This window comes from Paroedura picta, chromosome 1 (genome assembly GCF_049243985.1).
Source record: "Paroedura picta isolate Pp20150507F chromosome 1, Ppicta_v3.0, whole genome shotgun sequence".
Lineage (NCBI taxonomy): Eukaryota > Metazoa > Chordata > Lepidosauria > Squamata > Gekkonidae > Paroedura > Paroedura picta.
In genome coordinates, this window is record NC_135369.1 from 193,171,670 (window position 1) to 193,199,252 (window position 27,583).

General features: G+C 48.2%; 1 protein-coding gene across 3 annotated transcripts in view; it reads left to right on the top strand.

Moving 5' to 3' along the window:
* LOC143826518 (uncharacterized) overlaps positions 1 to 15,920 on the top strand; it is a 29,654-nt gene extending 13,734 nt beyond the window's left edge. For 2 of the 3 annotated variants that reach the window (XM_077315356.1, XM_077315367.1), the window contains exons 5-10: positions 943 to 1,008; positions 2,131 to 2,231; positions 5,776 to 5,864; positions 9,428 to 9,573; positions 11,472 to 11,624; positions 15,320 to 15,920. In XM_077315356.1, the coding sequence (XP_077171471.1) occupies positions 943 to 1,008; positions 2,131 to 2,231; positions 5,776 to 5,864; positions 9,428 to 9,573; positions 11,472 to 11,624; positions 15,320 to 15,654 (890 nt within the window). In that variant the 3' untranslated portion in view covers positions 15,655 to 15,920. The remainder of the gene's footprint in view (positions 1 to 942; positions 1,009 to 2,130; positions 2,232 to 5,775; positions 5,865 to 9,427; positions 9,574 to 11,471; positions 11,625 to 15,319) is intronic. The other variant, XM_077315362.1, reaches the window with a different exon arrangement.
* The last annotated feature ends 11,663 nt before the right edge of the window (positions 15,921 to 27,583 follow it).

The following is a 27,583-nucleotide window of genomic DNA, read 5'->3' on the forward strand; positions in this document are numbered from 1 at the left end:
GTATACTGACCTGAGTCTGATCTGAGAGGGCGGTCTATAAATCAAATGAGTAATAATAATAATTTTAGTTGTTTTTATATTTCTAAATAATAAGTGAATAGCAGAAAACAAACCTCAAAATGAGAGGGTGTAGAGGAGAGTGACAAGGATGATCCGAGGCCCAGGGACCAAGTCCGGTGAGGGAAAATGGAGGCGCTTGGGAATTTTCAGTCTGGAGAAGAGGAGGTTGAGAGGGGACAGGATGGCTGACTTTAAGTATTTGAAAAGTTGTCACCTGGAGGAGGGCAGGGAAAGGTTCCTGCTGGCAGCAGAGGAGAGGACCTGCAGTAATGGCTTTAAAGTGTGTGTAGAATGGTGCCAGCTGATAGCAGGGGAGAAAAAATTCAGTCAGTACAGCATTGGAATCGGGCGCCTAAGGAAGAGGTGAGATCCCCCTCACTGTCAGTCTTTGAGCAGCAGCTGGACAGCTACTTATCCTGGATGGTTTTTAGGCTGATCCTGTATTGAGCAGGGGGTGGGACTAGATGGCCTTTATGACCCCTTCAAACTTTAGAATTCTGTGATTCTCTATTTGTATTGGAAACCGCCTTGAATTAAGCAACATGGAAAGAAGGTGGCTAATAAATGTTTTAAATAAATGAAACATACATGTAAATGTATATTTGCGATTCTTTTTGGCTCATAGGAACAAGCAAAACACTTTGTTTACAGTCATTTAGGCCAGAACAGCTCATAGGAACCAGGAGTTCCCCTGCTGTATCTTCGTTGTTGTACAATGTGCAAAGAAGCCCTAGAGTTACACCTTACAAGCAGAGTGGCACACTTACGTTGCAATATACTCTGCAAATATTTGAATGGCAGTTTCGTGTCTGGATGGATGTTGCAATGAAATACCATGCTCACCAACCACAATGACCCCTTTCTATTGTTCTTCTTCCATAGACAGTGTTTTTGTTTTCAGATCGGAGGAAAATGACTCTGTACTGGAATCCCAGCACAAACCTGGAGGTAATACAGTAATGCTGTTTTCTCCCTCTTCCTCAAACACCCACCCCTGAAAGGTGGGAGAAATCCTTAACATGGAGCTTTCCTGCATTCTCAATTTCCTCGCTTGTAAGTTTCGGTTGCATTGGGGGGGTGCTGCTCCCTCTAGTGGTCAATTCAATATTTCAGTTGTTTTTGTCCGACATATCTCTTTGCAGAGTTAAACTGCAGGTTTTGATGTCAGACATAAACCAGCATAGTATTGAATTGACCAATGGAGAAAACAAATCCCAAAGAAACAGGAATTTATAAGCAAATAAAATGCTGAAAAGCCCTTTGTTTTCTGTATACTGTGTATACTGTATACTGTGATGCAGCGGTAAAAAAGGCAACTGCCATTTTGGGCTGTATCAACAGGGGCATCACATCAAAATCACAAGCTGTCATAGTCCCATTGTATACGGCACTGGTCAGACCACAACTGGAGTACTGTGTGCAGTTCTGGAGGCCTCACTTCAAGAAGGACGTAGATAAAATTGAAAGGGTACAGAGGAGAGCGACGAGGATGATCTGGAGCCAAGGGACCAAGCCCTATGAAGATAGGTTGAGGGACTTGGGAATGTTCAGCCTGGAGAAAAGGAGGTTGAGAGGGGACATGATAGCCCTCTTGAAGTATTTGAAAGGTTGTCATTTGGAGGAGGGCAGGATGTTGTTCCCATTGGCTGCAGAGGAGAGGACACGCAGTAATGGGTTTAAACTACAAGTACAACGATATAGGCTAGATGTCAGGAAAAGAATTTCCGTAGTTCAGCAGTGGTGGAATAGGCTGCCTAAGGAGGTGGTGAGCTCCCCCTCACTGGCAGTCTTCAAGCAAAGGTTGGATACACACTTTTCTTGGATACTTTAGGATGCTTAGGGCTGATCCTGCATTGAGCAGGGGGTTGGACTAGATGGCCTGTATGGCCCCTTCCAACTCTATGATTCTATGATACTATGATTCTATATATTCTAGTGCTCTGCATTACTGGTTGCCACTAAGTTATAGCCATGGAGTGGGCAAGATCTGTGGGGGAGGAGAGACCACATAAACATGTTGACAGATGTAGCGTGTTCCTTTGCCTTGCTGTGCTTTGGCATCTTCTGCAGATGTTTTACTTGAAGTAACTTTTGGCATTGAGCATCAGGGATGGATCCCACAGCATGGAAGTGAGCTGGAAGAAGATCTCATCAAATCACTGAAGATGCAGGTGAGGGGGCAAATGTCATCATACAGGAGGGGGGGGGTCCTTCAGCCTTTTCAACCTTTGTGAACCGCCCTGAGTTGGCTGGCTGGGAGGGGCAATATATGAGTCCAACAATAAATCACTCGCCTTTGGAATTCTGACACACTGTGGTATGTGTGGCCACAAAATGGCTGCTCCAGGAAGTGGAGCCAGCTACAAAATGGCTGACACAGCTTACTTCAGTCGTGCATGAAGAGTCTTGCATTGTGGTTGCAGCTGCTGCCAGAGGGACTTAAGAAAAATGTACAAAGCCAATCAGATCTCTAGGAAAAGTATTAACAGGCACCATAGAGCCCACAGACACCAGATTGAGGACACTGTTTTGGATCAAGGCTGGACTTCTCAGTCAATCTTTCTTCCCAGCTTTTCTGTTTATTCATCTGAAGGCATTCAAACAACCCCCCAAAGCTCTCAATCAAACAATATAAGAATGAGGTATGGATAGGTTTTAATGGTTTACTAGATACACTCAATATGCCAGCAAATTTGAAAAACTCAACAGTGGCTACAGGATTGGAAAAGGTCAGTTTACATTCCCATCCCAAAGAAGGACAATGCCAAAGAATGTTCAAACTACCACACCATCGCACTCATTTCTCATGCTAGCAAAGTTATGCTCAAAATCCTACAAGCTAGGCTCCAGCAATATGTGGACCAAGAACTTCCAGAAGTACAGGCAGGATTTCGAAGAGACAGAGGAACTAGAGATCAAATTGCCAACATACGCTGGATCATGGAGAAAGCTAGGGAGTTCCAGAAGAACGTCTACTTCTGCTTCATTGCCTATGCTAAAGCCTTGATTGTGTGGAGCACAACAAATTGTGGCAAGTTCTTAAAGAGATGGGAATACCAGAGCATCTTATTTGTTTTGAGAAACCTATATTTTGAGAAATATTTGAAAAATGTTTTGAGAAACATTTGAAAAATGTTTTGAGAAACCTGAGCCTTCGGGGAGGGCGGTATATAAATCTAAACAAATTAAAAAAATAAAAATATAGAGGTCAAGAAGCAACAGTGAGAACCGGGCATGGAATCACTGATTGGTTCAAAATTGAGAAAGGAGTTCGGCAAGGCTGTATACTGTCGCCTTGTCTATTTAACTTGTATGCGGAGCACATCATGAGAAAGGCGGGGTTAGATGAGTCACAAATTGGGATCAAGATTGGAGGGAGAAATATCAACAACCTCAGATATGCAGATGATACCACTCTAATGGCAGAAAGTGAAGAGGAACTAAAGAGCTTTTTGATGCGGGTAAAGGAGGAGAGTGCAAAAGTTGGCTTGAAACTCAACATCAAGAAAACGAAGATCATGGCATCCGGCCCTCTCAATTCCTGGCAAATAGATGGGGAAGCATTGGAGGTAGTGACAGATTTTATTTTCCTGGGCTCCAAGATCACTGCAGATGGGGACGGCAGCAAAGAAATTAATATACTCTTGCTCCTGGGAAGGAAAGCTATGGCAAATCTAGACAGCATCCTAAAAATCAGAGACATCACCCTGCCAACAAAAGTGCATCTAGTCAAGGCTATGGTCTTCCCAGTTGCAATGTATGGCTGCAATAGTTGGACCATAAGGAAGGCCAACCATCAAAGAATTGAGGCTTTTGAACTCTGGTGCTGGAGAAGACTCTTGCGAGTCCCTTGGACTGCAAGGCAAACACACCGGTCAGTCCTAGAGGAGATCAGCCCAGACTACTCCTTAGAAGGCCAGATCCTGAAGATGAAACTCAAATACTATGGCCACCTCATGAGAAGGAAGGACTCCCTGGAGAAGAGCCTAATGCTGGGAGCGATCGAGGGCAAAAGAAGAAGGGGACGACAGAGAATGAGGTAGCTGAATGGAGTCACTGAAGCAGTAGGTGCAAATTTAAATGGACTCCGGGGAATGGTAGAGGACAGGAAGGCCTGGAGGATCATTGTCCATGGGGTCACGATGGGTCGGACATGACTTCGCAGCTATCAACAACAAGATACACATGTGCTTATTAGCAAAATTAGAAGCATTTTAATGACTTTTGCTTCTGAGAGGGATGGGCAGTTCTAGGCTATTTTCATATGTCTCTAGAAGAGGGTGGAGGCAATAAAACACATAAGAGAGCCCTGTTGGATCAGGCCAGTGGTCCATCCAGTCCACCACTGTGTCACTCAGTGGCCAAATCCCAGGAACTATCAGGAGGTCCAGCAGTGGGACCAGAACTCCAGAAGCTCTCCCATTGTGGCCCCCAAGCACCAAGAAGACAGAGCATCACTGCCCTAGACATCATGCCCATTTATGCCTTGTAGCTAATAGCATTCATGGGCCTCTCCTTTGTCTGTTTATCCAACCTTCTCTTGAAGCTCTCTATTCTTGTAGCTGCCATGTTGGAGAGAGGCAGTGGGGCACAGTGGTTAGAGTGCAAGCCCAAATCTGCAAGACCCAACTTGAGATTTCTGTTAAGCTTTTATACCATGGAAAGTTTTGTTGGTCTTTTCAGTGCTAATGAACTCAAATTTTGTTCTGCTGCTACAGACTAACGGTGGCTACGGGCCTGACATCCTTCAGCCACGATACTCACTGGCAAAAATTAGGCCAATCACATTCCACCTATCTCATATGAGGGGAGAGAATCTTGTGCGGGTTAAATGGACTCCTAACAGATAGGCTGCAAAATGGTAAAACTTCCATTTGTTGAGGTGGGTTTGCGTCACTGCCATGTTGCAATTGAAAGGAGAGACAGGCCTCTCTAGAGGATACCGTTCCCCATCACAAGGGACCAGCTAATGTGCCTGAAAGATGTCGTTTTTTCTGTAGACAGATCAAGAAGGTTGCCATGTTAGTCTGTCTGTAGCAAACCATAGTAGTCCAGGAGCTCCTTGAAGTCACAACATTTGTGGCAGGGTAGGAGCTTTCATGAGTCAGGTCTCCGTAGTAGTGACCCACGATAGTTCATGGCTTCTGTAAATAGTTTCTGGTGGGCCGCCATGTTGGACTGAAGAAGCAGAACCCAGTTCGAGTCCAGGAGCACCTTTCAGACCAACCAAGTTTTATTCAGGGTGGAAGCTTTCGTGTCCATGCGTACCTGAAGGTACCTGAGGAGGTGTGCATGCTCACAAAAGCTGATGCCATGAATGAATCTTCATTGGACTCAAACTTTGGTCCATAGCTTCTGTAGGAGAGACCTGCATTTTTAATCTATATTTTGATGATTTCTAGGTTACCCCTCCCCACAAGGGGGCTCGAGGTGGCTCACAACATATAAAATCTCATTTAAAACATAATGAATCAATTAAAACACATAACATCTCATTTTATTCTGCAACCCTCATCTCGTCCAATCACTCTTCTCAGTCTTGGTGGGTTTCCCAGGTGTGGTGGGACATCAACATGGGGATGGAGCAGAGAGAGGGCATATGAAATGGGTTAGGCAGGGAGAGGCCTGTCGTGGTATCTCAGGTGTCCTGGCCTCAGCCAGGCATGTTGAGTTACATGACTGTTAACCTCACAGTTAGCCTCTTTCTCTCTCCAGGTCCAAGAGAAAGTGAAATTCATCTCAAACAAAGTCCAAGAAATCAAGCTGAAGGAAATCAAAAGGAAGGAAAGAAGTGAAAGGAAAAGGTAGGGCTGGCAAATTATACCTGGTTCTGGGATGAAGACATTTGACCCCAAATTATCTTCCGCATTATGTTCTATTATGGGGAAAGCTAAGCATAACAGCTCCTATATCCCAGAATTAGGATACAAATCTCTGGCATGGGTCAAGCTAGGGCTAAAGTCCCCAAGCTTTTTAAGCCTTCAGGCACATCTGGGGTCCTGGCACAGGGTGGTGGGCACAGGCCCAAAATGGGTATTATGTCAGGGTGCCAACCTCAAGGCGGTGGCTGAAAATCTGCCACTATTACAATGGATTTTCAGGCAGCAAAGATCAGTTCCCCTGGAGAAAATGGATCAGTTCCCCTGGAGATTTGGAAGCTGGGGCATGATACCTTATTGAAGTCCCTCCCCACCCCCTCAGGCTCCACCCTCAAAATCTCTAGGAATTTCCTGACCTAGAGCTGGCAACCCCAGTGCCACAGGAGGAGCTGCCCACACAGAAGAAGCCCAAGTGCAGGGGAGAAGGGGCACAGTCTTTACAAAAATGCGAGGAAAGAATAAAACCAACCCTGTGGTGGCTGGTGCTGCTGAAGCAATGTTCTTTTAATCTTCCCAGCCAATTGGGAGAAGCCCAGCAGGGCTAGTCCTTGCCTGGCCATCAACCCCACCCACTTTCTAAAGACACTTGGTGGGTGCCAGGAAAGGTGCTGGTGGGCACTGTGGGCGCCCATGGGCACTATCTTGGGGACCCCTGAACTAGGGCCTTGTAGCCAGCTGGTCTGTGATCAGTTCTTAGAGTGCCTTGTTCCTGCCTTTTTTACTGTGGGTAAAAACAATTCCAATGGCATTCCAATTAAAGAATTCTTTAAAAATGGTAGCCTCTCAATTTCCTGCAGCTGGCTACCCTCAGGTTGCCCAACTGAAAGGTCAGGTGCCTGTCTCAATGAAAGAGAGAGGGCTAGGGTGGAACCGGCACTGATCCTATGCAATGCCAGGTCGATAAACAACAAGTCCTCAACCTTGCGGGACTACTTCACAAGGCACGAGGCGGACCTAGCTTGTGTGACTGAAAGCTGGGTGCCTGAGGGTGAGACTGTCACCTTGAAAGATCATGCACCACCCAGGTTTTCGGTCCTGCATCAGCCCCAGCTCGAGGGGAGGGGAGGGGGGTGGCAATTCTGGTCAGAGAGTCTTTCTCCTTCAGGGCTCTCCCTGTGCAGTCAATCCTGGGGATAGAGTGTATTGGTCTAGAGTGGGAGTCAGTCGAGAACATGGTTATCTGGTTGGTGTACTGATCATCCACTGCACCTCCGGATTCCCTGCCAGGCATGCTGGAGATGGCGGCTGCCTGGACATTGCAGTACCCCAAACTTCTGGTTTTGGGTGACTTCAGTGTCCATGCGGAGACGCCGTATTCAGGACTTGGCCCGGACCTAGTGTCATCCATGGAGACACTGGGGTTCTCGCAATTTGTTGCTGGTCCCACTCACCAGGCTGGTCACACCCTCGATTTGATCTTTGGCGCAGGTGTAGTGGTAGATCTGGTGGCAAATAACATCGTTCCATGGTCAGACCACCATGCCCTGAAGGCTCGACTGAGGATACCACTCCCTCCCCGTTTGGGTGACGGACGCATTTTTGTCCGCCTGCGGAGACTTATGGATTCCCAGAGATTCCTGAATGCTCTGTGGGACCTGATGCCCTCTGGAGTCTTGTTGACGGCCTTAGTGGAGGACTGGCAGTCCCGCCTGACGAGATTGCTCCTAGGTGCCCTCTCTGCCTTCGCCTCCATGGTATACCCAGGAGCTTGCCCAGAGATTGGGATTAGGGTGACTGTGCTGCAATGGCTGTTCTCCTTCCTCCGGAACCGGACTCAGAGGGTTGCAGTGGGGGTCAGCTATCTGACCCTTGTGGGCTCCCATTTATATGCGACCCCTAGCCCAGCTTGACCAGGGCTATGGGCTGGGATGAAGAGGGGAGGACCAGGAAGCGCGCCTCCCATGCCTGAACGGGGTGCAATTAACACCTGAACCAGTTGCCAGGAATTTGGGGGTGACCTTTGATGCCTCCCTTTCTATGGAGGCTCAGGTCACAAAAGTAGCCCAGACGGCATTTTTCCATCTTCACCAAGCTAGGCTACTAGCGCCCGACCTGTCCTCGGACCACTTGGCCACAGTGATCCATGCAACGGTCACTTCCAGACTAGACTACTGAAACTCTCTCTACGCGGACCTGCCTTTGTCTTTTATTTGGAAGTTACAGCTGGTACAAAATGCAGCTGCCAAGGTCCTCACTGGAACATCATGGAGGGCCCATATTCAGCTGGTGCTTCAACATCTGCACTGTTTCCGGATCAAGTTCAAGGTCTTGGTTTTGACCTTTAAGGCTGTACGCGGTCTGGGTCCTGTTTGCCTGCGGGACTGCTTGGTTGCTTATGCTCCCCGCAGAGCTCTTCGCTCTGTGGGTATGAACTTACTGGTAGTCTTGGGCCCTCGGGTCGCTCGCCTGGCCTCGACCTTGGCCAGGGCCTTTTCAATCGTGGCCCCAACCTGGTGGAATGAGCTCCCGGAAGAGCTGCGGGCCCTGTCGGAGTTGTCAACCTTCTGCAGGGCCTGCAAGACGGAGCTCTTCTGCCAGGCATATGGTTGAGGCCAGGGTGGGGCCCACTATTCAACCTCAGATCCCCCCTTGTCCTTCTGTCCTTCTGTTAATAAATAGTTCTGCCTCCCCACTCTCACCAGTAAGACAGTCAGAAGGCTGACCCCCCTGGCTGGTCGAGAGGGGGAGTTTAGTTAGTTTTTTCGCTTGCCGTCTTGTCAACTTTAGTAATTGTAATTACGGGGATTTATGGGTTTTATTGTCTTTTTATTCTTTTATTGTGTGAACCGCCGTGAGCCCAATTGGGAACAGCAGTATATGCATTTAAATAATAATAATAAAAATAATAAATAAACAATGTCCAGTTAGGGTTACCAGGTCCCTGTTGGCTACTAACAGGGGGGTGGGGGTAGAGTAGGGTGGGATTGCAGCTGCTTGCTTCCAGGTGATCTGAGGATGGAGCCTGGGGGAGGGGGGACCACCATGGAGTACAATGCCACCGTGTCCACCTTCAAAGGATCCATTTTCTCCAGGGGAACCAATCTCTGCAGTCTAGAGATGAGCTGTAATTTTGGGGGATCCCCAAGTCCCATATGGAGGCTTTCAAGGAAAGTGGGAAGCAGAGGTGGTTGGTCATGGCCTCCCTCTGCAGAGCCTTCCTTGGTGGTCTCCCATCCCTACTTAGCTTCCAAAATCCAATGAGTCAGGGGTGGCCAAACTGTTTCTCCAGACATCCATGGACCACAATTTCCATGAGCCCCTGCCAACACCGTCATCCCTCCCCCTCACATGCTAGAGAGCCACAGTTTGGCCACCCTTGGGCTATACTATTCCGCCTTCCTTCCCTACCCCAGGTTGATAGCATATCCTTACTATAAATCTGTTGAGACCATAGAACGTGGAAGTATGCCTATATATATACAAGTATGCAAATATATACATTAATACAAAAAATTATAAGCCATCTGGGTGGGTGTGTTTATACCTAGAATGAATGACCCAAATCTGATGCTCACATTCTGGCTGCACCTGGTGCCAGAGGAAAAGAACATCTCACACTTCATACATTCTCAACTGGAAGGCCTCGGTGGCAAAACCACGGGGTCTGGAAAGATTCGGCAGGTTTCGGTGGGAGGTATGTGAGTGACTGATTGTGACCCTAACTATGGACCTCAGGGGTGGGGGTTGCCATCAAGTGACAGCTGACTTACGATGATCCCGAGTAGGGTTTTCAAGGCAAGAGGCATTCAGAGGTGGTTTGTCGTTGTGTGCCCTTTGCCATGACCCTGATGCACCTGGCTGGTCTCCCATCCAAGCTCCAGCCAGGGTTGACCCTGCTTAGCATTTGAGATCTGAGGAGAATAGGCTAGCCTGAGCCACCCAGGGCTGAATCTGCACTAGGTTTTTATCCCTGGTGACCCCGAATTTTTAAAAAGTCATCTATACGTTATTCAGTTTCCATTTTGATATTTAGCGCTTTAAATTTTCCCTCTGCGCCTATGATTGATCCGTGGTGACACTACCTTTCCCATGCGATATCCAGGAGCAGATATAACTTGCTACATTTGCAAAAACGAAAGCCCCCGTGACAGGTGTAGATCTTTGCACTTTGCTGGATTAACTTCCTCCATGGTGCCTCCAATGCTGACATAGCAAGGCTGTCTGTCGCTGATTGGTCAGGGCATCAGTTCAAAGACGGCTGGTTCCCAGTTTACATTCCCTTGCAAGACTTACTTTTACCCTCATTTTTAAATTGATTGTGCTCCAAGCCCACACTTTTATGTGCCACAATTTGACTTTTGGATTGTCTTTCCCCACTTGTTTGAGGATTGTCTTTCCCCACCTTGCTCGCTTAGGAAAAGAGAAATGAACAAGCTGCCCCGTGCTCCATTCCCCCCCCCTCCCGCTTTCTTTGGCTATAGGGTCAGGAGACAAACAGCAGGAAATAAGCCCCTATCCAGCCTTGTGCTCCTTCAGTGCCGGCTGGAGCTTCATGACTATCACTTCCCTCCCCCATTTTAGCTTCCCCAATCAAGTGGGAAGGAGAGAGCAGCCACACAATTAAGTGTAGAACACAGCCTGTTTCAATTTGGGGAAAAGGAAGGAGGAAGACCCGGGTTCAGATCGATTTGAATTCAGCATGACTGACAATGGGGGGGAAAAGTAAGTGTAGAACCAGCCCAGGGCAGGGCATCTTTGGACTACGGATGCCATAGCAGTGATGAGGATCTCTAGGCAAGAGAAGTCAGCAGTGACTCAAATTGTAGAACTGTCAAAGTCTCCAAAGAACATTGTTTGGTCAGAACAGCTTTATCAGAGCTGTGATGAGCCCAAAGTCATCAAGATGGCTGCCAGTGGGGGAACAGGGAATCAAGGTGCTAATTAAATCAGAGCTGAGTGAGGCAATGCAGAACCTGGACTCTGAGATCGCCATTTTGAAGAAGGATGAACAAAATAAAGGGAAGAAGAGCTCTTGTATCTTTTCTTTAGTATGTCCCAAACTTTTTTGGGGGGGGAATTGGCAAGTGGGGAAATGAGGAAAGGAGTCAGTGGATTTGTAATCTGGCGATCTGGGTTTGATTCCCTGTTCCCCCACTGGCAGCCATCTTGATGACTTTGGGCTCATCACAGCTCTGATAAAAGCTGTTCTGTCCGAGCAATAACATCAAGGCTCTCTCAACCTCACAGGGGGTCTGTTGTGGGGAGAGGAAGGGAAGGCAACTGTTAAGCCTATTTGAGACTCCAGATAAGGAAAAGCAACATATAAGAACCAATTCTTCTTCTCCACTGAAGAGGAAAGAATTTGGAAGAAGCCCTTCTCTTCTGTCCCTCACCAGGACATTGTCTTCTGTGAGATGGAAAGGGCTCCCTTCGGTTCCATGAAAAGGTCTAAGAAGAGTCTATTGGAACTGCACAAATGGCTGAGGGATGTCTTGTGTGACTGGGGGTGGGCGATGGGGGTGGAGAGCCTGCTGTTGGAAGGGTTAACATTAAATCAGTGTGCAATGACGCTCTTTTGTCTGTGTCTACCAGATGTGAACGAATGCACCTCCGGGTCTGAACTCTGTGGTGACGAGGCTGTGTGCCTCAATGGATACGGCACATATTCCTGCCAGTGCAAACAAGGGTATGAGGACCGATCTTTGAATAAGTCGGGTACGCTTTGTGTCCAAGTTCCTCCATCCGGTATGTATTTATGAAACTGTAGTTCCACCCTGGGGATTTAAGATTATAGCCTCGAGGTGCAAAGCAATGAGACGTGAATTGTGGTGTGATGTACGTGATCAGAACCCACCAGAGTTGGGGCATGAACTTCGTGAAGCTGGAGAAGCAGGATTAAAACTCTGACTCGGGTAGTCCAACTGCGGCCCTCCAGAGATCCGTGGACTACAATTCCCATGAGCCCCTGCCAGCAAATGCTGGCAGGGGCTCATGGGAATTGTAGTCCACGGACCTCTGGAGGGCTGCAGTTGGACTACCCTGCTCTAACTATATGAGGTCTTCAGTCAGTCTAAGGCAGGGGTAGTCAACCTGTGGTCCTCCAGATGTTCATGGACTACAATTCCCATGAGGCTCTGCCAGAAAATGCTGCCAGCTCATGGGAATTGTAGTCGATGAACATCTGGAGGACCACAGGTTGACTACCCCTGGTCTAAGGAACCCGCCAACTCCTTTTTTGGCACTCACCAAGTGCTTTTAAAAAGTGGGCAGAGCTAGGCGAGACTTCTGCCCAGGAAGGCTCCTGACTGGCCACTGGAGATTTGGTTGGATACACAGATTTTTAAAAACATTTCTTGGACAACGTTTAAAAACGTCAAAAAGTGTTGCAGTTTGTGTGCGACGTCGTGCATAATGTCAAGAATGTAGCACTTACCAAGTGTTACAATTCAGCTACATTAAAGTCGTGCAGAATGGACCCAAGTATCCAATGCGGAACAGGATGGAAATATAGGCTGATCTCCCATAGGCCCTCACTAGACAACTTGTCAACTTGTGTTTCCTGTATGGCCATATATGGAGAGAACACAGTCACACCCCCCTCCCATAAAGAGGCTGGCAAGAGCCACAGGGTGCTGAGGAAGCATGCTGGCCCATGGGGCACATGCCCTGAATTAGACTGTGTTGGTCTTGACGTTTCCACTGGACTTCGCCTTTGTCCTGCCACGTCAGACCCACACAGTCACCCACCTGAAAGAGCAAATGTGAGTCTGCTGAACTGGAGTTTGTTCACATATCTGGAATGATGGACCCCCTCCAGGGCTGATTAAAGACATGGGATTCTTACCTCGCTACAGATGTTGATTTTCTGCACTCAAGCATTTCCCCTCTGGCCTAATCTGGCAGCCCAGTCGGAGTTAACTATATTGCCCATGTGGGACCAAGAGTCTGATCCAATATAAGGGCAGCTTCACGAGTTTGCGTGTGTTAAGACAGCATCTCAAGCGCTGGGTTGTGTGTCTCCTCCACCATATGTACATGTAGACATACCAGTTGGGCATGCTGATAAGTAAAAGTCACTGGTAGGCACAGCACCTTAAAGCGGGAGCCCGGATTCCCTCCCCCTAGACCAGGGGCAGTCAAACTGCGGCCCTCTAGATGTCCATGGACTACAGTTCCCATGAGTCCCTGCCAGCATTTGGAGGGCCGCAGTTTGACTACCCCTGCCCTAGGCCCTCAGGTCTTATGGCTGAAGAAGATGACTGTTACAATTCAGCTGTGATATCATTGTCTGTAGAGCCTCTTGTGGCGCAGAGTGGTAAGGCAGCAGACATGCAGTCTGAAGCTCTGCCCATGAGGCTGGGAGTTCAATCCCAGCAGCCGGCTCAAGGTTGACTCAGCCTTCCATCCTTCCGAGGTCGGTAAAATGAGTACTCAGCTTGCTTGCTGGGGGGTAAACGGTAATGACTGGGGAAGGCACTGGCAAACCACCCCGTATTGAGCCTGCCATGAAAACGCTGGAGGGCGTCACCCCAAGGGTCAGACATGACTCAGTGCTCGCACAGGGGATATCTTTACCTTTACCATTTTCTGTGACATTTGGGCCACTGTGTACATAATTAATAATTAGATCTGAGTCCATCAGCTCCTTAGAGACCAAGAAGAGTTTTTGGAGTTTGACTTTTTTTAAGAGTCAAAGTTTGCTTTGTCAGATTCAAGTAGGAATGGAGATCCTGGAGTCCCTACATATCTCAGGAGATGTTGGTTTTACTCTAATCACATTGATCGCGCTGTGCTTTGTCCCTCTGCATCCTGACTCTTTTCTGTGCAAGCCCCTCCCACCTTCTGCCGGGGATATAAGGACCCTGTTGAAAGGAGCTTCGGTTCTCCAAAACTCATTCCTCCAAAGCCATGTTGGTCTTTAAGGTGGATTTGAAGCCAACATCTATTGATGTTTCTAGCCTCAAATGTTGAGTGTGTGTGTCTTTGAGAGAGAGAGAGAGAGAGAGAGAGAGAGAGCACATCCAAATCTTTTAAAATATTTAAGTTGGCATTATTTTTATGGAAGGTGTTTCATTTTAATTCCCCAAATTCCCTCTGGCAGGCAAACAAGGTCAAGGTGATTAAACACCATAACAACAAGTCTCTCCTATGTCGCCAGGTACCATATAAGCTGCTAGTAATTAAAGGTAAAGGTAAAGGTATCCCCTGTGCAAGCACCGAGTCATGTCTGACCCTTGGGGTGACGCCCTCCAGCGTTTTCATGGCAGACTCAATACGGGGTGGTTTGCCAGTGCCTTCCCCAGTCATTACCGTTTACCCCCCAGCAAGCTGGGTACTCATTTTACCGACCTCGGAAGGATGGAAGGCTGAGTCAACCTTGAGCCGGCTGCTGGGATTGAACTCCCAGCCTCATGGGCAGAGCTTTCAGACTGCATGTCTGCTGCCTTACCACTCTGCGCCACAAGAGGCTCTTACTAGTAATTAGAGGGTAATTAAAATAATAGCACCACATCCTTGGGTTAAAGAGAATGGGTTAAGTGGAGCTGGAGTCCAGTGGTACCATAAAGATACATTTATTGAAGGTACAATATTATTTTAAGGTGTGTGGATTTTTTGTTTTATTTTCTGATAAATAGATTGGGAGTGGCTCTACCCGCTTGGCAAGTAGCATTCAGTTGTAGACTTGCATGAGTTGATTACACACAAAGTCGAGGCACAGAGTCACCAAAGACAAGGCAAATGCAAAGGTTGGATAACGTGTAATGAGACGAGGGCTTCCTGGTCTCCTCAGCCATGGGCCAGGGGATGGGCGAAGGGTGGCCAGATCCAGTTGGGGAAACTCCTGAGGATTTGGGGTTGGAGCGTGGGGAGGACAAGGACATCAGTGGGCCTTAAGGTCATGGAGTCCCCCCTCCAAAGCAGCCAAGTTGCAATTCCAGGTGATCCCCAGGTCCTGCCTGAAGGATGGCATTCCTAAATGAGACCCTTACTCTGTGGGCCCCAATGAAACTGCCTTCTACTGATTCAGGCCCTCTGTTCATCAAGGGGAGAATTGTCTACACAGACTAGTAGCAGCTCTCTGGGGCCTCAGGCCAAGGTCCTTCACGTGGCCTCCAGCCAGATTCCTTAAGGGGAGCGAGAGAGAGAGAGATTAGATTTTCTTTTAGTTGCCTGGAGAGTCTTGTGGGGATTTACAACATTAAAACCAGATTCAAACGAGTAGCCATGTTGCACCTTTAAGACCAACCAAGATTTATTCGAGGCGTGAGCTTTCGAGTGCAGGGTCTGAGGAAGAGTGTTTGCACTCGAAAGCTCACACCCTGAATAAATCTTTGTTGGTCTTAGCATAGAATATTAAGATACATGGCTATTACCATGCCCCGTCCCCTCCAAGTGGCCCAGCACACTGAAGCTCTCTCTCTCTCTCTCTCTCTCTGCAGGCCTTCGCTTCTTGTACAGCTACATGGAGATTTTTGTGGGAGCCATGATTTTTTTCATCGCTGTCATTGTTGTAGCATTAAGTGTGCTCTGTGCCATCCTCAAGAACCGCCGGGCGAAGAAGGACTCGGACCTCCCCCAGGCGGCCTCCTCGAATACACAAGCGACTTCGCATTCACAGCCTTTGGCCTTTGATCTGAATAGCATCACAGGTCTCCTGACTTTAGACCCCGCCTGCTTAAAACTCCGGGCCTCGTCTCCAGAAAGGCCCCTGCACTTTGGAAGTGGGCCTGCCGACACCTTCAGGGTATCGGTTGAGCAGTCTGAACGTTTGTAGGGGGTCGGGTGGCGGGAATAATATGATTTGCAAATCCTTCTTTTCCCTTTTGCTTTATTGCAGGCCAGTGGATGCTCACTTTGTTTCTGGGCAAATAAATCTTAATATTTTTGTATTCCCTATTTTCTCCCCGCTGCTTCTTAACTTCCGTAATATTTTTTTCCCCTTAAGATTCTTTGGCCACTTCTTTTGTCTTACTTTGTGTGTAAAGCGGGAATGAATCAACTATGGTTATTAATAAATCTGGCCTCTTGCTGTTTGTGTAACGGCTTTCTTCGTGCCCCTTGGCGGGTATCCAGAATGGAAGCGTGGGCGAGGGGCGGGGGGAGGCAGGGGTAAGGGAAGCTGTCAGTGGTGGCGGCTGAATAACCTTCGCCTGGGATGGTGGAGCTTTGCGGTCCCTTTGCCTTGTCTGGGGTGGTGCAGTGGGAGAGGACTGCCAGGCTGCAGCCTGTTGGGTTTTCAAGGCACAAGATGGTTTGGTTGGGAAGAATGGAGCACTCTGTGGGTTCTGGCCCCAGGGGTGGATCTCCTGATGGCACCTGGGCTTTGGCCACTGTGAGAGACAGAACATTGGACTGGAAGGCCCATTGGCCCGATCCAGCATGGTCAGTCTGCCAGGTCTGTCTGTCTTTCCAAAAGGAAGTATTTTTTTTGCCTAGAGGGCGTCAAGAGGGGACTGGATACATATAGAGAACAGAAGTCCTCCATCAACTACACTGGTCGGCTGTTGAATTCCGGATCAGGCTAAAAGTTCTGATAATCACCTTTAAGGCCATACGTGGTCAGGGCCCCTCAAAGAGCTTTACGCTCCACCACCACCAACCGGCTAATGGTCCCTGGCCCTAAAGAAGCCTGCCTGGCCTCAACCAGGGCCAGAGCCTCCTCTGTCCTGGCCCCCACCTGCTGAAACGAGCTCCCAAAGGAGATCAGGACCCTGATGGAGCTAAAACAATTCTGCAGGGCCTGCAAAAGGGAGCTCTTCCGCCAGGCGTTTGGTTGAGCCCAGGCCTAATCAACAATATCTGCAGGGCCCCTGCCCCCTCCCTCCCAGAGATCCACCCATGCGTTCTGCCCTGGATTCGCCACAGCACTGATAAAGCTATTCTGACCGAGCAGTAGTATCAGGGCTCTCTCAGCCTCACCCACCCCACAGGGTGTCTGTTGTGGGAAGAGGAAAGGTGCTTGGGGGCCTTCTGGAGGCCTGGCCCCACTGGGGGATCTCCTGATGGCACCTGGGCTTTGGCCACTGTGTGACACACAATGCTGGCCTGGATGGGCCTGATCCAACATGCCTTCTCGTATGTTTTTGTGTCAGGGGTAGTGATGCTCTGTCTTCTTGGTGCTTGGGGGGCAGTGGTGGGAGGACTTTTGGAGTTCTGGCCCCAGTGGTTGCCTCCTGATGCCCCCTCAGTTTTGGCCACTGTGTGACACAGAGCATTGGACTGGAAGGCCCATTGGCCTGATCCAACAGGGCTTCTCTTATGCTCTTACAATCTTATTCAGCCAGGAAGTAACTTCAGTATTAAATATCTTTTTGCCACTTTTTAAAAAAGATACCTTTTCTATTCCTTATAAGGGTTTTAGAGGTTAAATATGATACATTTGCTGTCTTGAAAATGTGCCTCTGACTTAACAGTTATTGGGATGAGAGGCTGATTTCCCCTTTAGGATTTCCTGCCTTTATTGGGGATAAGTATTAGTTAATATAGCAGAGTTGCAGAATAGCAGAAACGTGGCACACCATGCAGTAAATAACTTGAAGGAATTATACTGCAAAATGACAGAACTTAAATATATTGTGGTTGATTCAATTCATGTCCATATTGCAGTCAAAAGGAGAAACAGAAACCTAATTAAATATGAATCCTGTTATACGTGACAAGTTAATCCTGTAGCATGTAGATACAGGTAAGAAGGCAGGGTTTCTTCAGCAGAGATCTGTAGATGTGTCCTGCTGCTTGCAAGAAGAAAGAGAGTACACAAAGGACACAGGAAGAGCTGTGATGCTGTCATCTGCCCTCTAAAGCTGGCATTTTTCCTGGGGTCAGTTGTAGTTCCAGGAGATCTTGATACCCCACTTTGAGCCTGCCAACCCCATGTGCCCACCAGCAGTTCAGCCGCAGTATTTTGCACCAGTTTTAGCTTCAAGGGTAGCCCCAAGCACAGTGCATTACAGCAGTCCAGTCTCACTGTGGCTAGAGTCAGGAATTGCCACAGCTGCTGCATCAGCCAAAGTTGGGTAAAAATCACTCCAAAGCACAGCTGCCACGTGGATTTCTAGCCTAACCAGCAGCACTCCCAAACTCCACCAAGACTTTAGGATGGGGATGTAACCCCATCCAAGACATAGGAGATCGTAAGGAGCACCTCTGAACATCAGAAGAGCCTTCCTGGATCAGAAAAATGGTCCACCTAGTCCTGTATCCCATCTCTCACAGTGGCCAGCCAGTTCCTCTGGATGGCCACCAACGGGGCAGAGAGGCTGAGGTCCTCCCCTGATGTTGCCTCCTGACTGTGGGATTCAGAGGACTACTGCCTCTGAATGTGGAGGCTCCCCTCAGTCCCCATAGCAAGTAGCCACTGATAGAGCTCTCCTCCAGGAATCCATTTGATCCCCTTTTCAAGCTGTTTATGCCGGTGGCCATCACTACCTCCTCTGGCAGCGAATTCCACATTTTAATCACCCTCTGGTGTCATGTAGTATTTCCTCTTGCCCGTTCTTAATCTACTGCCCATCAGATTCTTGGGACACCCTCAAGTTCTATTGTTTGGGGAGAGAGAGAGAGAGGGACAATGTCTCCTTGTCAACTCTTTCCACCCTGTGCACAATACTCACAACCTCAGTCATGTCCCCCACCTTCAGTTGCCTCTTTTCGAAAGGTCCCAGACTCCTCAGCCACCTCCTCTGTGCCTTTTCCACCTCTGCAGAGTCCTGTCCGAGGGATGGGGACCGAGGCCGCGCCCCTCTCTGCCTCGCAGGGGGTGTCAAGCACGTGGGCTGGGACGGCGTGGACTCTGCTTGAGGTGCCAACGGGAAGTAATCTTAGCCCCCAGACTGCAGCTGCCTGTTGTTGCTGCCTCTGTTGTGATTTGCAGTGATTGATGCTGCATCCTCTTTTCGCTTGTGGCCGAGCCAGATGGCGCATGTGCGATATCGCAGGCTCAGAGCACCCTCAAGTGCTGGAAAATCTCTCTCGCTTCACAGTCCCGGCTTATTTCTAGCCCCTTCTGGTGCTGCGCCGTGGTTAATAGGCAGATCGCTCTCCGTAAAAAGCAGCTTCATTTCTTTTCACGGGGAAGCACAGCTGGAATTCTATGCTGCCCTTTGTTCTGTGGCATGATCGCCTTTGAATGGCTCTTGTCCCACCACCCCTGGTATTGATTGCAGCAAACTATGGGCCCACAATATAGAACGGCACCACGGAGATGACACACAGAACCTTTTTTGCTTGAAGCTTGCTTGCTTGTTTGAAATGTGATTCTTTCGGGTGTGTTGACCCCTTGTGAGTAGCTTTTAAAAACCTATTTATTTGGTGAGGAATGTCCCTGTGGATGGAGCCCCATTCAGCAGCTGCAGCACCTTGATTAGGCTGCAAATGTGGCAGCGTGGCTAAAGTGTCAGGCTGGGATCTGGGAGTCCCGAATTCAAATCCCCACTTTGACACTGACCGCCACTGGATGTCCTTCAGCCAGTATCAGTCTAACCTCCCTCACAGAGTTGTTGTGAAGACAAAAAGAGAAGAGGGGAGAACCATAAGGCAACTAACATTCCCCTGGGAGGAAAAAGCAGGACATAAAGAAAGATTATGATGGCTTTATTACATGATGTAGGGCAAGGGTGGACAAACCGTGGCTCTCCAGTTGTCCATGAACTACAATTCCCATGAGCCCCTGCCAGCACCATGCAAGCAGGGGCTCATCGTAATTGTAGTCCAGTGACATCTGGAGAGCCACGGTTTGTCCACCCCTGATCCCATTTTCCTCTTTATAAGTGTGTTTTTCTGTTCTGCGTGTGGTTTGCCCCCTCTAGTGTATGAGTTCAGTTTATTGCATATAGCCAATGCCTGTTGCAAGCCTTTTAATTAGCAACTTTAAAACTAGACAAATTATATACAGCCCTCTCTGGTGGTGAAGTCGATATGAATGTATAGAATCCTAGAATCCTAGAATCATAGAGTTGGAAGGGGCCATACAGGCCATCTAGTCCAATCCCCTGCTCGGGGGTTGAACAGGGGGTTGGACTAGATGGCCTGTATGGCCCCTTCCAACTCTATGATTCTAGGATTCTAGGATTCTATGAACTGACCACTAGAGGGGACAAAAACATGCAGACCAGAGGGGGGGGGAATGCGCTTAAACTGCAGAAAATATGAATGAGGAAGAAACCATGTTCTTTATGTGCTTGGTGAGTTATCTTGAGGCAGTCACAAACTCTCAGCCTAATCTACCTTACAGGGTTGTTGTGAGGATATAATGAATAAAATGGAGCAGGGGGAATGCGGTAGATAAAGTAAGTAAACAAATAAATTATACAAATATAATGGGGTAGGAAATCTCAGCCAAACTGATGAGACACAAGCCCTTTGCTGGTCAGAGATCACCTGTAGAACCAGAATAAATTTGGCTCACGACTCTGAATGGCCGTCTCCTCCAAGGCCCAGAGTCCTCTACTTAGAGGCCTGATGGCACCAAGTCAATTACTAGAGTTTGTGATAAAATATGATGCATCAGCGCAACTGAAAATCTCGAAGAAGCCCACAGTGCAACATAACTAACCACTCAACTTAGCCTGCATTTCCCTGTGTCTGTTCCACCTCTGTTTGCCCCCTCTGTTTTTTACAGGGAGGGTGACCTAAGTGGTCCCCTCCAAGAGTGAGTGAAGCAAAGCTTAGTGACAGTTTCCGACAGTTTCCACAGTCTCCTTAGCCTTTTCTAGCTAGCTTGGTTATGAGTGGCGCCCTCCAAACTGGAGAGCCCGGTTTGATTCCCCGCTCCTCCTCCACATGCAGCCAGCTGGGTGACCTTGGACCACTCCCAGTTCTCTCAGCCTCACCCGCCTCACAGAGATTCTGTTGTGGGGAAAAGGAAATGGAAGGCAATTGTAGACCCTATGAGTGGGGTACAACCCCCCCACCCCGTTCTTCTTCTTCGTCTTCGTCTTCTTCTCCTTCTTCTTTTTCTCTTTCTGCCCAGGCCATTGTGCGGGAATGCCAGCAGAATATTCAGGTTAAGTTGCACTGAACTTCTTGGCAATCTATTTTTCCCCACTCACCTCTTGGCTTGAAGGTGGCACAACCTTTCCTGAAGGGAATCACTTATCCAACTGACTGAAGCAAGAGAGCTTCGACTGATAAGATCAGAGCAAGATCATGAAGCTGCCTTATTTTGGATCAGGTCCAGCAGTCAGTATTGGCAGTGTCTCATGGGAATTGTAGTCCATGGATACCTGGCGAGCCCCATTTTTCCACCCCTGGTCTTTGCGGACTTTCAGCAGCTCCCTAGGATCTCAGGTTAGAGGTCTTTCCCATCCCCTCCTGCCTGGTCCTTCTCAATGGAGATGTTGGGGATTGAACCTGGGACCTTCTGCATGCCAAGTAGTGGTTCTTCCATTCAAACACAGCTCCTCTGCTCTGTTCTAGAAGCCCGGCAAAACAGAAAAATTGCCATGACATCTATGCTGTTAACAATGAAAAGTTGACAAACAATGTTCCTTCTCCCCATACTAACTGGAAAGGGGCCTTCAAAGAACATTCGCCAGGCCTGAAATCTGGCTTCCTTTCCTTCCTCTGGAGTGTGTGTCTTTAAGCACAGTGTGACAGACCGCTGCAATATTTCCAGGCAATTCCCTGCTACTTCCAATACACAAAGAATGCGCTTAAGTTGCCAGCTGGGTGTCCAGGCGCATGCTGCGGGACGGCCAGTGATAGTCCCAGAACAAAGCTCACCGCCACACGTCATGGGCAGGTCTATTTCCATGGGGGAGTGAGAGAACAAGCCGAGGGCATGCAAGGACTGCACAACAGAGCTGCCCCTTGGAGGCTGACCGGAGTAGCTTGACATGCCTGGTGGCTCCTGTATTTTGGGTTGACCCAGAGAGCCCAGGGTTTCCCACATTATCGCCATAATTCTTGAAAAGGAGATTGCCAAGGAGTGCAGAAAAATCTCTGAACTTGGTGGCGATCCATAGTAGTTTACATTTATTCGCTGCTTCCTAATGGAACTGAAGGTGGCTTGTAATATAGATAAAGGTAAAGGTATCCCCTGTGCAAACACCGGGTCATGTCTGGCCCTTGGGGTGACGCCTTCCAGCGTTTTCTTGGCAGACTCAATACGTGGTGGTTTGCCAGTGCCTTCCCCAGTCAGTAATATAAATACAATGCACCAAAATATATTATACGGCACACATAAAAAACAAACTTTAAAAACACAGCTTAATCAAATGAAATCCCAAATAAATCTGTCTCCAGCTGTAAAGACTGATAGGGAGGGGGGGCTTTCCTAATTCCAGGGCTGCCACTGAAAAGACCTTCTCCTGTGTGTCCACCTGATGAGTTTCAGTTGCTGGGGCAGCCAGAAAGGCCTCTCCCCGTGATCTTAACTGCAGGGCAGAAACACCTGGGAGAAGGTGGTCCTTCAGCTACCCAGCCAGGTGGGGCTTCAAAGGTAAAAATCAATCTTGGAGATAGCTCCTTATTTCCTCTGTTGTTAAGATCTAGAGCCTGTACTGCACAAGCCCCCTAATGAGCCTTTTGATATATTTATTTGAGAGCATTTAGCCTTGAGGGGTGATGCTCTGTGTTCTTGGTGCTTGGGGGGAGGGGAGGCAGGGGTGGGCGGCCTTCTGGAGGTCAGGACCTGCTGGTGAACCGCCTGATGGCGCCTGGGGTCTGGCCATGGTGTGACCCCAACTGTTGGACTGGGTGGGACACTAGCCCGATCCAACACGGCTTCTCTCCTGTTCTTACAGTAGGCAGAGTTTAAATACGTGAGAGAGCAGAGCACCAGGCAGCTTTTAAGGCAGCTTAAAAGAATAAGAGAAGAGCTGGTATTTTATACCCCACTTTTCCCTACCCGAAGGAGTCTCAAAGCAACTTACAAATACCTTTCCCTTCCTCTCCCGACAACAGACACCCTGTGAGGGAGGTGAGGCTGAGAGAATTCTGATAGAACTGCTCTGTGAGACCAGCTCTAACAGGACTGTGACTAGCCCAAGGCCACCCAGCTGTCTGCATCTGACGGAACGGGGAAACAAACCCGGCTCTTTAGGTTAGAGGCTGCCGCTCTTAAGCACCACACCAAGTTGCATGTCTAAGGGAAAGAAGCGCACATAAAACATGCAGTTTAATACCTCAATTTATACATATATTATTCGATACGAATGGTGGCAGTGGGTAATTGGAACACCAAGACCTCTGTGTGAATGAGGGCTTGTTATTCGAGGCAGCTGGGCTACCCAGTCCTTGGACGTCTCTGGGAATGACAGAGAAAATGTGAGGTTGACATGGGTCGTGGTGGTGAATGGGACAGCCTGCCCCTCAGCTGGACAGACAGACAGACAGACAGACAGACAGCGGTAGGCGTTCCGTGTGAGGGGGAAGGTGCATCATTGCATCTGGCCTTTTGATATTAAACCTCTCAAGATCCAGCAGCAGCCTCTAATCTGGCAAGCCAGGTTTGAGTCCCCTCTCCACCACATGCAGCCAGCTGGGTGTCCTTGGTTCTCTCAGAGCTCTCTCACAGTTCTCTCAGAGCTCTCTCACCTTCACCTACCTCAGAAGGTGTCTGTTGTAGGAAGAGGGCAGGGAAAAGAAGGATACAAAAAACTAGCTCTTCTTCTTCTTTTTCTTCTTCTTCTTCTAGCCTGGCCTTTTCAAATCTCAGAAACTGAGTAGGGTTGGCCCCAGTTAGTATTTGGATGGGAAACCACCATGAAGTCCCGGATCAGGACGAAGAGGCAGACTGTGGCCAGCCAAATAACGGTGTGGGGTCCCTACAAGAGAGCTGCAACTGTCTTGCCCTGACCTGGAAGGCCCAGGCTAGGCCAAGCTCATCAGAACTCAGCACCCAAGCAGGGTCGGCCCTGGTTCCTACCCAGATGGGGGACCGCCGAGCAAGGCCAGGCAAGGGCTGACCATCTCTGCTCTGCTCTCTCCTTGCATTGAAGGAAGGCGGAATAGCGTAGCCCAAGGGTGGCCACACTGTGGCTCTCCAGATTAATTCAGCAGTGGAATAGGCTGCCTAAGGAGGTGGTGAGCTCCCCCTCACTGGCAGTCTTCAAGCAAAGGCTGGATACACATTTTTCTTGGATGCTTTAGGATGCTTAGGGCTAATCCTGCGTTGAGCAGGGGGTTGGACTAGATGGCCTGTATGGCCCCTTCCAACTCTATGATTCTAGGATTCTATGATTCTTAGGGCTGATCCTGTGTTGAGCAGGGGGTTGGACTAGATGGCCTGTATGGCCCCTTCCAACTCTATGATTCTGTGATTCTATGATTCTATGTCCATGGACTACAATTCCCATGAGCCCCTGCCACCCGATCCTCCCACCCCTCCACATGTCCAATGATGGGGCTCGAGAGGGTTGGAAGGGGAGGAGTCCCAGGTGGGCATGTCCCCAGCTCTGCTTCCCAACCCTATTCTGAACGAACGAGCCGCTTCTGGGGTTCCTCGAAGCGTGAAGAATGTTTCAGGGGCTTCTCAATGGTAAAGAAGTTGGGAAAGGCTGGCCTAGAGCTCTCGGAGCCAGTCAAAGATGGTCTTTTATAGAGCTCTTGAGGTTCACTGTTTCCCGGGCAGGCAGGCCTGGATTCAGGACGGCCGGGGGCGCTAGAATACGGCTGCAGGTGCCGGCCACTTGTGCTAATGTTCATGAATGAACTCAGTGGAATAGATTCCTCTGCGGACGACTGAAATGATCTCCATCCTGAAGGCAATATGTTGACGTACCTTTGGGCAAAACGCTTTGGCCTGTGCTGGAATTAGTGCAGCAGTGAAACAGAGGGCGAGATGTAGCTGAAGCCCCGACCCAAGACGGAACTGGCAGGAACGGAGGCTTTTGATCCCTGGCCGGGTCAGATGGCCAGACCTCGGCTTAATGCTGTTTGCCCTCGGATGTTTTTGTAAGTCTCTGCAGAGCCGGCTCCATATTTGTGAGCATTTAGACTTGCATGTTGGCATCAGAATCCTTCCACTTGAAGGTTCTTGGCCAAAATTCGATTTCCGCTCTCTTTTGCCTGTTGGCGTGCCAGCCTTTCGGGACATTTGCCGCTTTAGTATTCCATGCAGTGATTAAAATGCCGCATTCGCTGCCAGAGGATGTAGTGAATGCCACAGCAATAAACCATTTTAAAAGGGGATTTGATCGATTCATGGATAAATCTGACAACAGCTACCAGCCACGGTGATTAAGGGGAACCTCCACATTCAGAGGCACTTAAACCTCTGAATCCCAGAGCCTGGGAAAGGCCTCGGCCTCTCTGCCACATGGTTGACTGTCCAGAAGAACTGGTTGGTCATTGTTCCATCTGCCCCCTTTTCCCTCCTCCCCCGTGGAGATTTATGGGGACGGGGAATGGGTTTGAGTTGGTATAGAATTGTTTTTCCACCATATTCTATCTTATTCCATCTTTTCATTTTTGATTGTAAATTATGTCTGTGGTTTTAAGGGAAAGTTTTATTGGGTTTTTTATGCAGACTTTGTAATCTGCCATGAGCCATTTGGGAGTGGCAGGTAAGAAATTGAAGTAGTAGTAGTAGTAGTAGTAGTAGTAGTAGTAGTAGTAGTAGTAGTAGTAGTAGTAGTAGTAGTAGTAGTAGTAGGGTGAATAAGTAACAGAAAGTGAGACAACCCAACTTGAAAAACAGGCAAGAATCAAAAAGGTTTAGAAAAATATAGCAATTTATTATTAGAGCTCAAATATTTATAAACCATAAAAGGATATCTGACACACATAAAACATCTGAGTACGCCAGTAATGTCAAAAAGTTTGGACCTAGACGTGACGCGTTTCGATCTTACAGATCTTCCTCAGTGGTTCGTTGCACACAGATGTAAATAACACATTTTTACAATTTTCAGTGAAGGGTAAAACATTGGCTGTTGCAATTTGATGATGCCTTTGTAATACACTAAATTCCTATTATAATAATTGAATGTTTTATTTCTGTTCTGTTTAAGAGACATATATTTACTAATCTGAAATTTGTCGAAAAACATTAAGTATGTATTCATGACATTTATCTTTTATATGTATTAGATTTATTTAGTAATTACAGTTGTACAACCACTAATTTCATCTTTGTATTTCCTAAGATTTAATGTCCCTTGACAAAGCCAGTGGGCTAAACGCGTCGGGACTGCTTTGTACAATAAAGAATAAAGAAAGAACAGAAGATACAAGGCTCTACAGAAGTCTATTTTGGATGTTGCGTTTGCTATCTTGGTATCCCAGTGCCTCTAGACTTGATTTGTATTTGATCCTTTACTGGGTCCTACCCTTCTTAATTTACCACGTTGAGGCCAGTGGTGCCTCCTGGGGACCAGGGATCACCAGCAGATTCATAAGGAGACACGCAGTCCCTCAGATATGGGGCCCCAGACTGCAGATGGCCTTGAACATGATCTGGTACCTAATTGGTAGCCAATGGAGTTGCTCCATCCATAATTCATGTTCAGTTGTATAAATTGTTAGCATTCTATGTTATTTGCTTACTTACTTGATCTGGTTCTAGCCCTGCAAGGTCATAACAGATCAAACCCTGCATAGGGAGTTAGGCAGTCCCCCAAGTATTATTATTATTATTATTATTATTATTATTATTATTATTATTATTATTATTATTATTATTATTATTATTCATTTAGATTTCTTACCTGCTGCTCTCAGAAACAACCCAGTCCAAAGCTCTGGACCAGCTGGGCCAGAGGCCGCATAAAGATGTTAAATAATGTCGGGGAGAGTAGCCACAAGGGAGTGGTAAGAACTACATCTAACAATTGTGTGGGGTGTGTTCACAGACGTGATGGAGTTTGCATAAAACTTTAGCTGTCTTCACCACCATCTCAGATGCCCTATTAAGCATGTGATAAGATGTTCTCGCAGCGTCATCGCAAGACTTCCCCCACACTTGCTCCAGCCATCTCACTTCCCTCTTTCTGTCCCTCAGCTCCTCGGTAAACCAAGGAGCTAGTTTCAGGCTAGGGGGAGAGGATGTTGGGGAGTGATTTTGTCTATGGTGGCTGACATTCCAGTCCTGCATCAAATCCATCGAGAAGTCACCAGGTCCCACAGAGCATTCAGAAATCCAATTGGTTCCATAAGTCTCCGCGGGTGGGCAAAAATACGCCCACCGCCCAAACAGGGCTGGGGTGGCACCAAAAGCCAGAAATTCAGGGCATTGTGGTCTGAATATGGGAGGCATTAGCCACTGTCAGATCTACCTCTATCCCAGTGCCCAATAATAAGTTGAGGGTGTGGCCAGCCTGATGGGCAGGACTGGCAACAAACTGCGAGAACCCCACCGTGGTTGACATCAAGTCCAAGCCAAGTCCTGGAGACGATGACTCCACATAGACATTGAAGTCCTCCAAAGCCAGCAGTTTGGGGAACTGCAAAGTCCAGTCAAGTCAATGCCTCCAGCAGACTCGACAGAACAGCTGGTGGTGAATTAGGTGGACAGAACACCAACCAGATGACCAAGTTCTCAACCGATTCCCACCCAAATCCCACTCTATCACCGAGCTTGATGGCACCAGGAGAGCCCTGTAGGAAAAGATTGCCGTGCCCCCACCCCACCCCCACCAGAGGCCTGAGATTTTGATTCCTCTATGGCTTCTTGTGGGGTCTTCCATTTAATCCTCAAAGCCCTCAGAGCTTGTGTAACAGACGGCCCAGGGAGTAGGGGCTGCCTATTCAGGTCTGTCTAT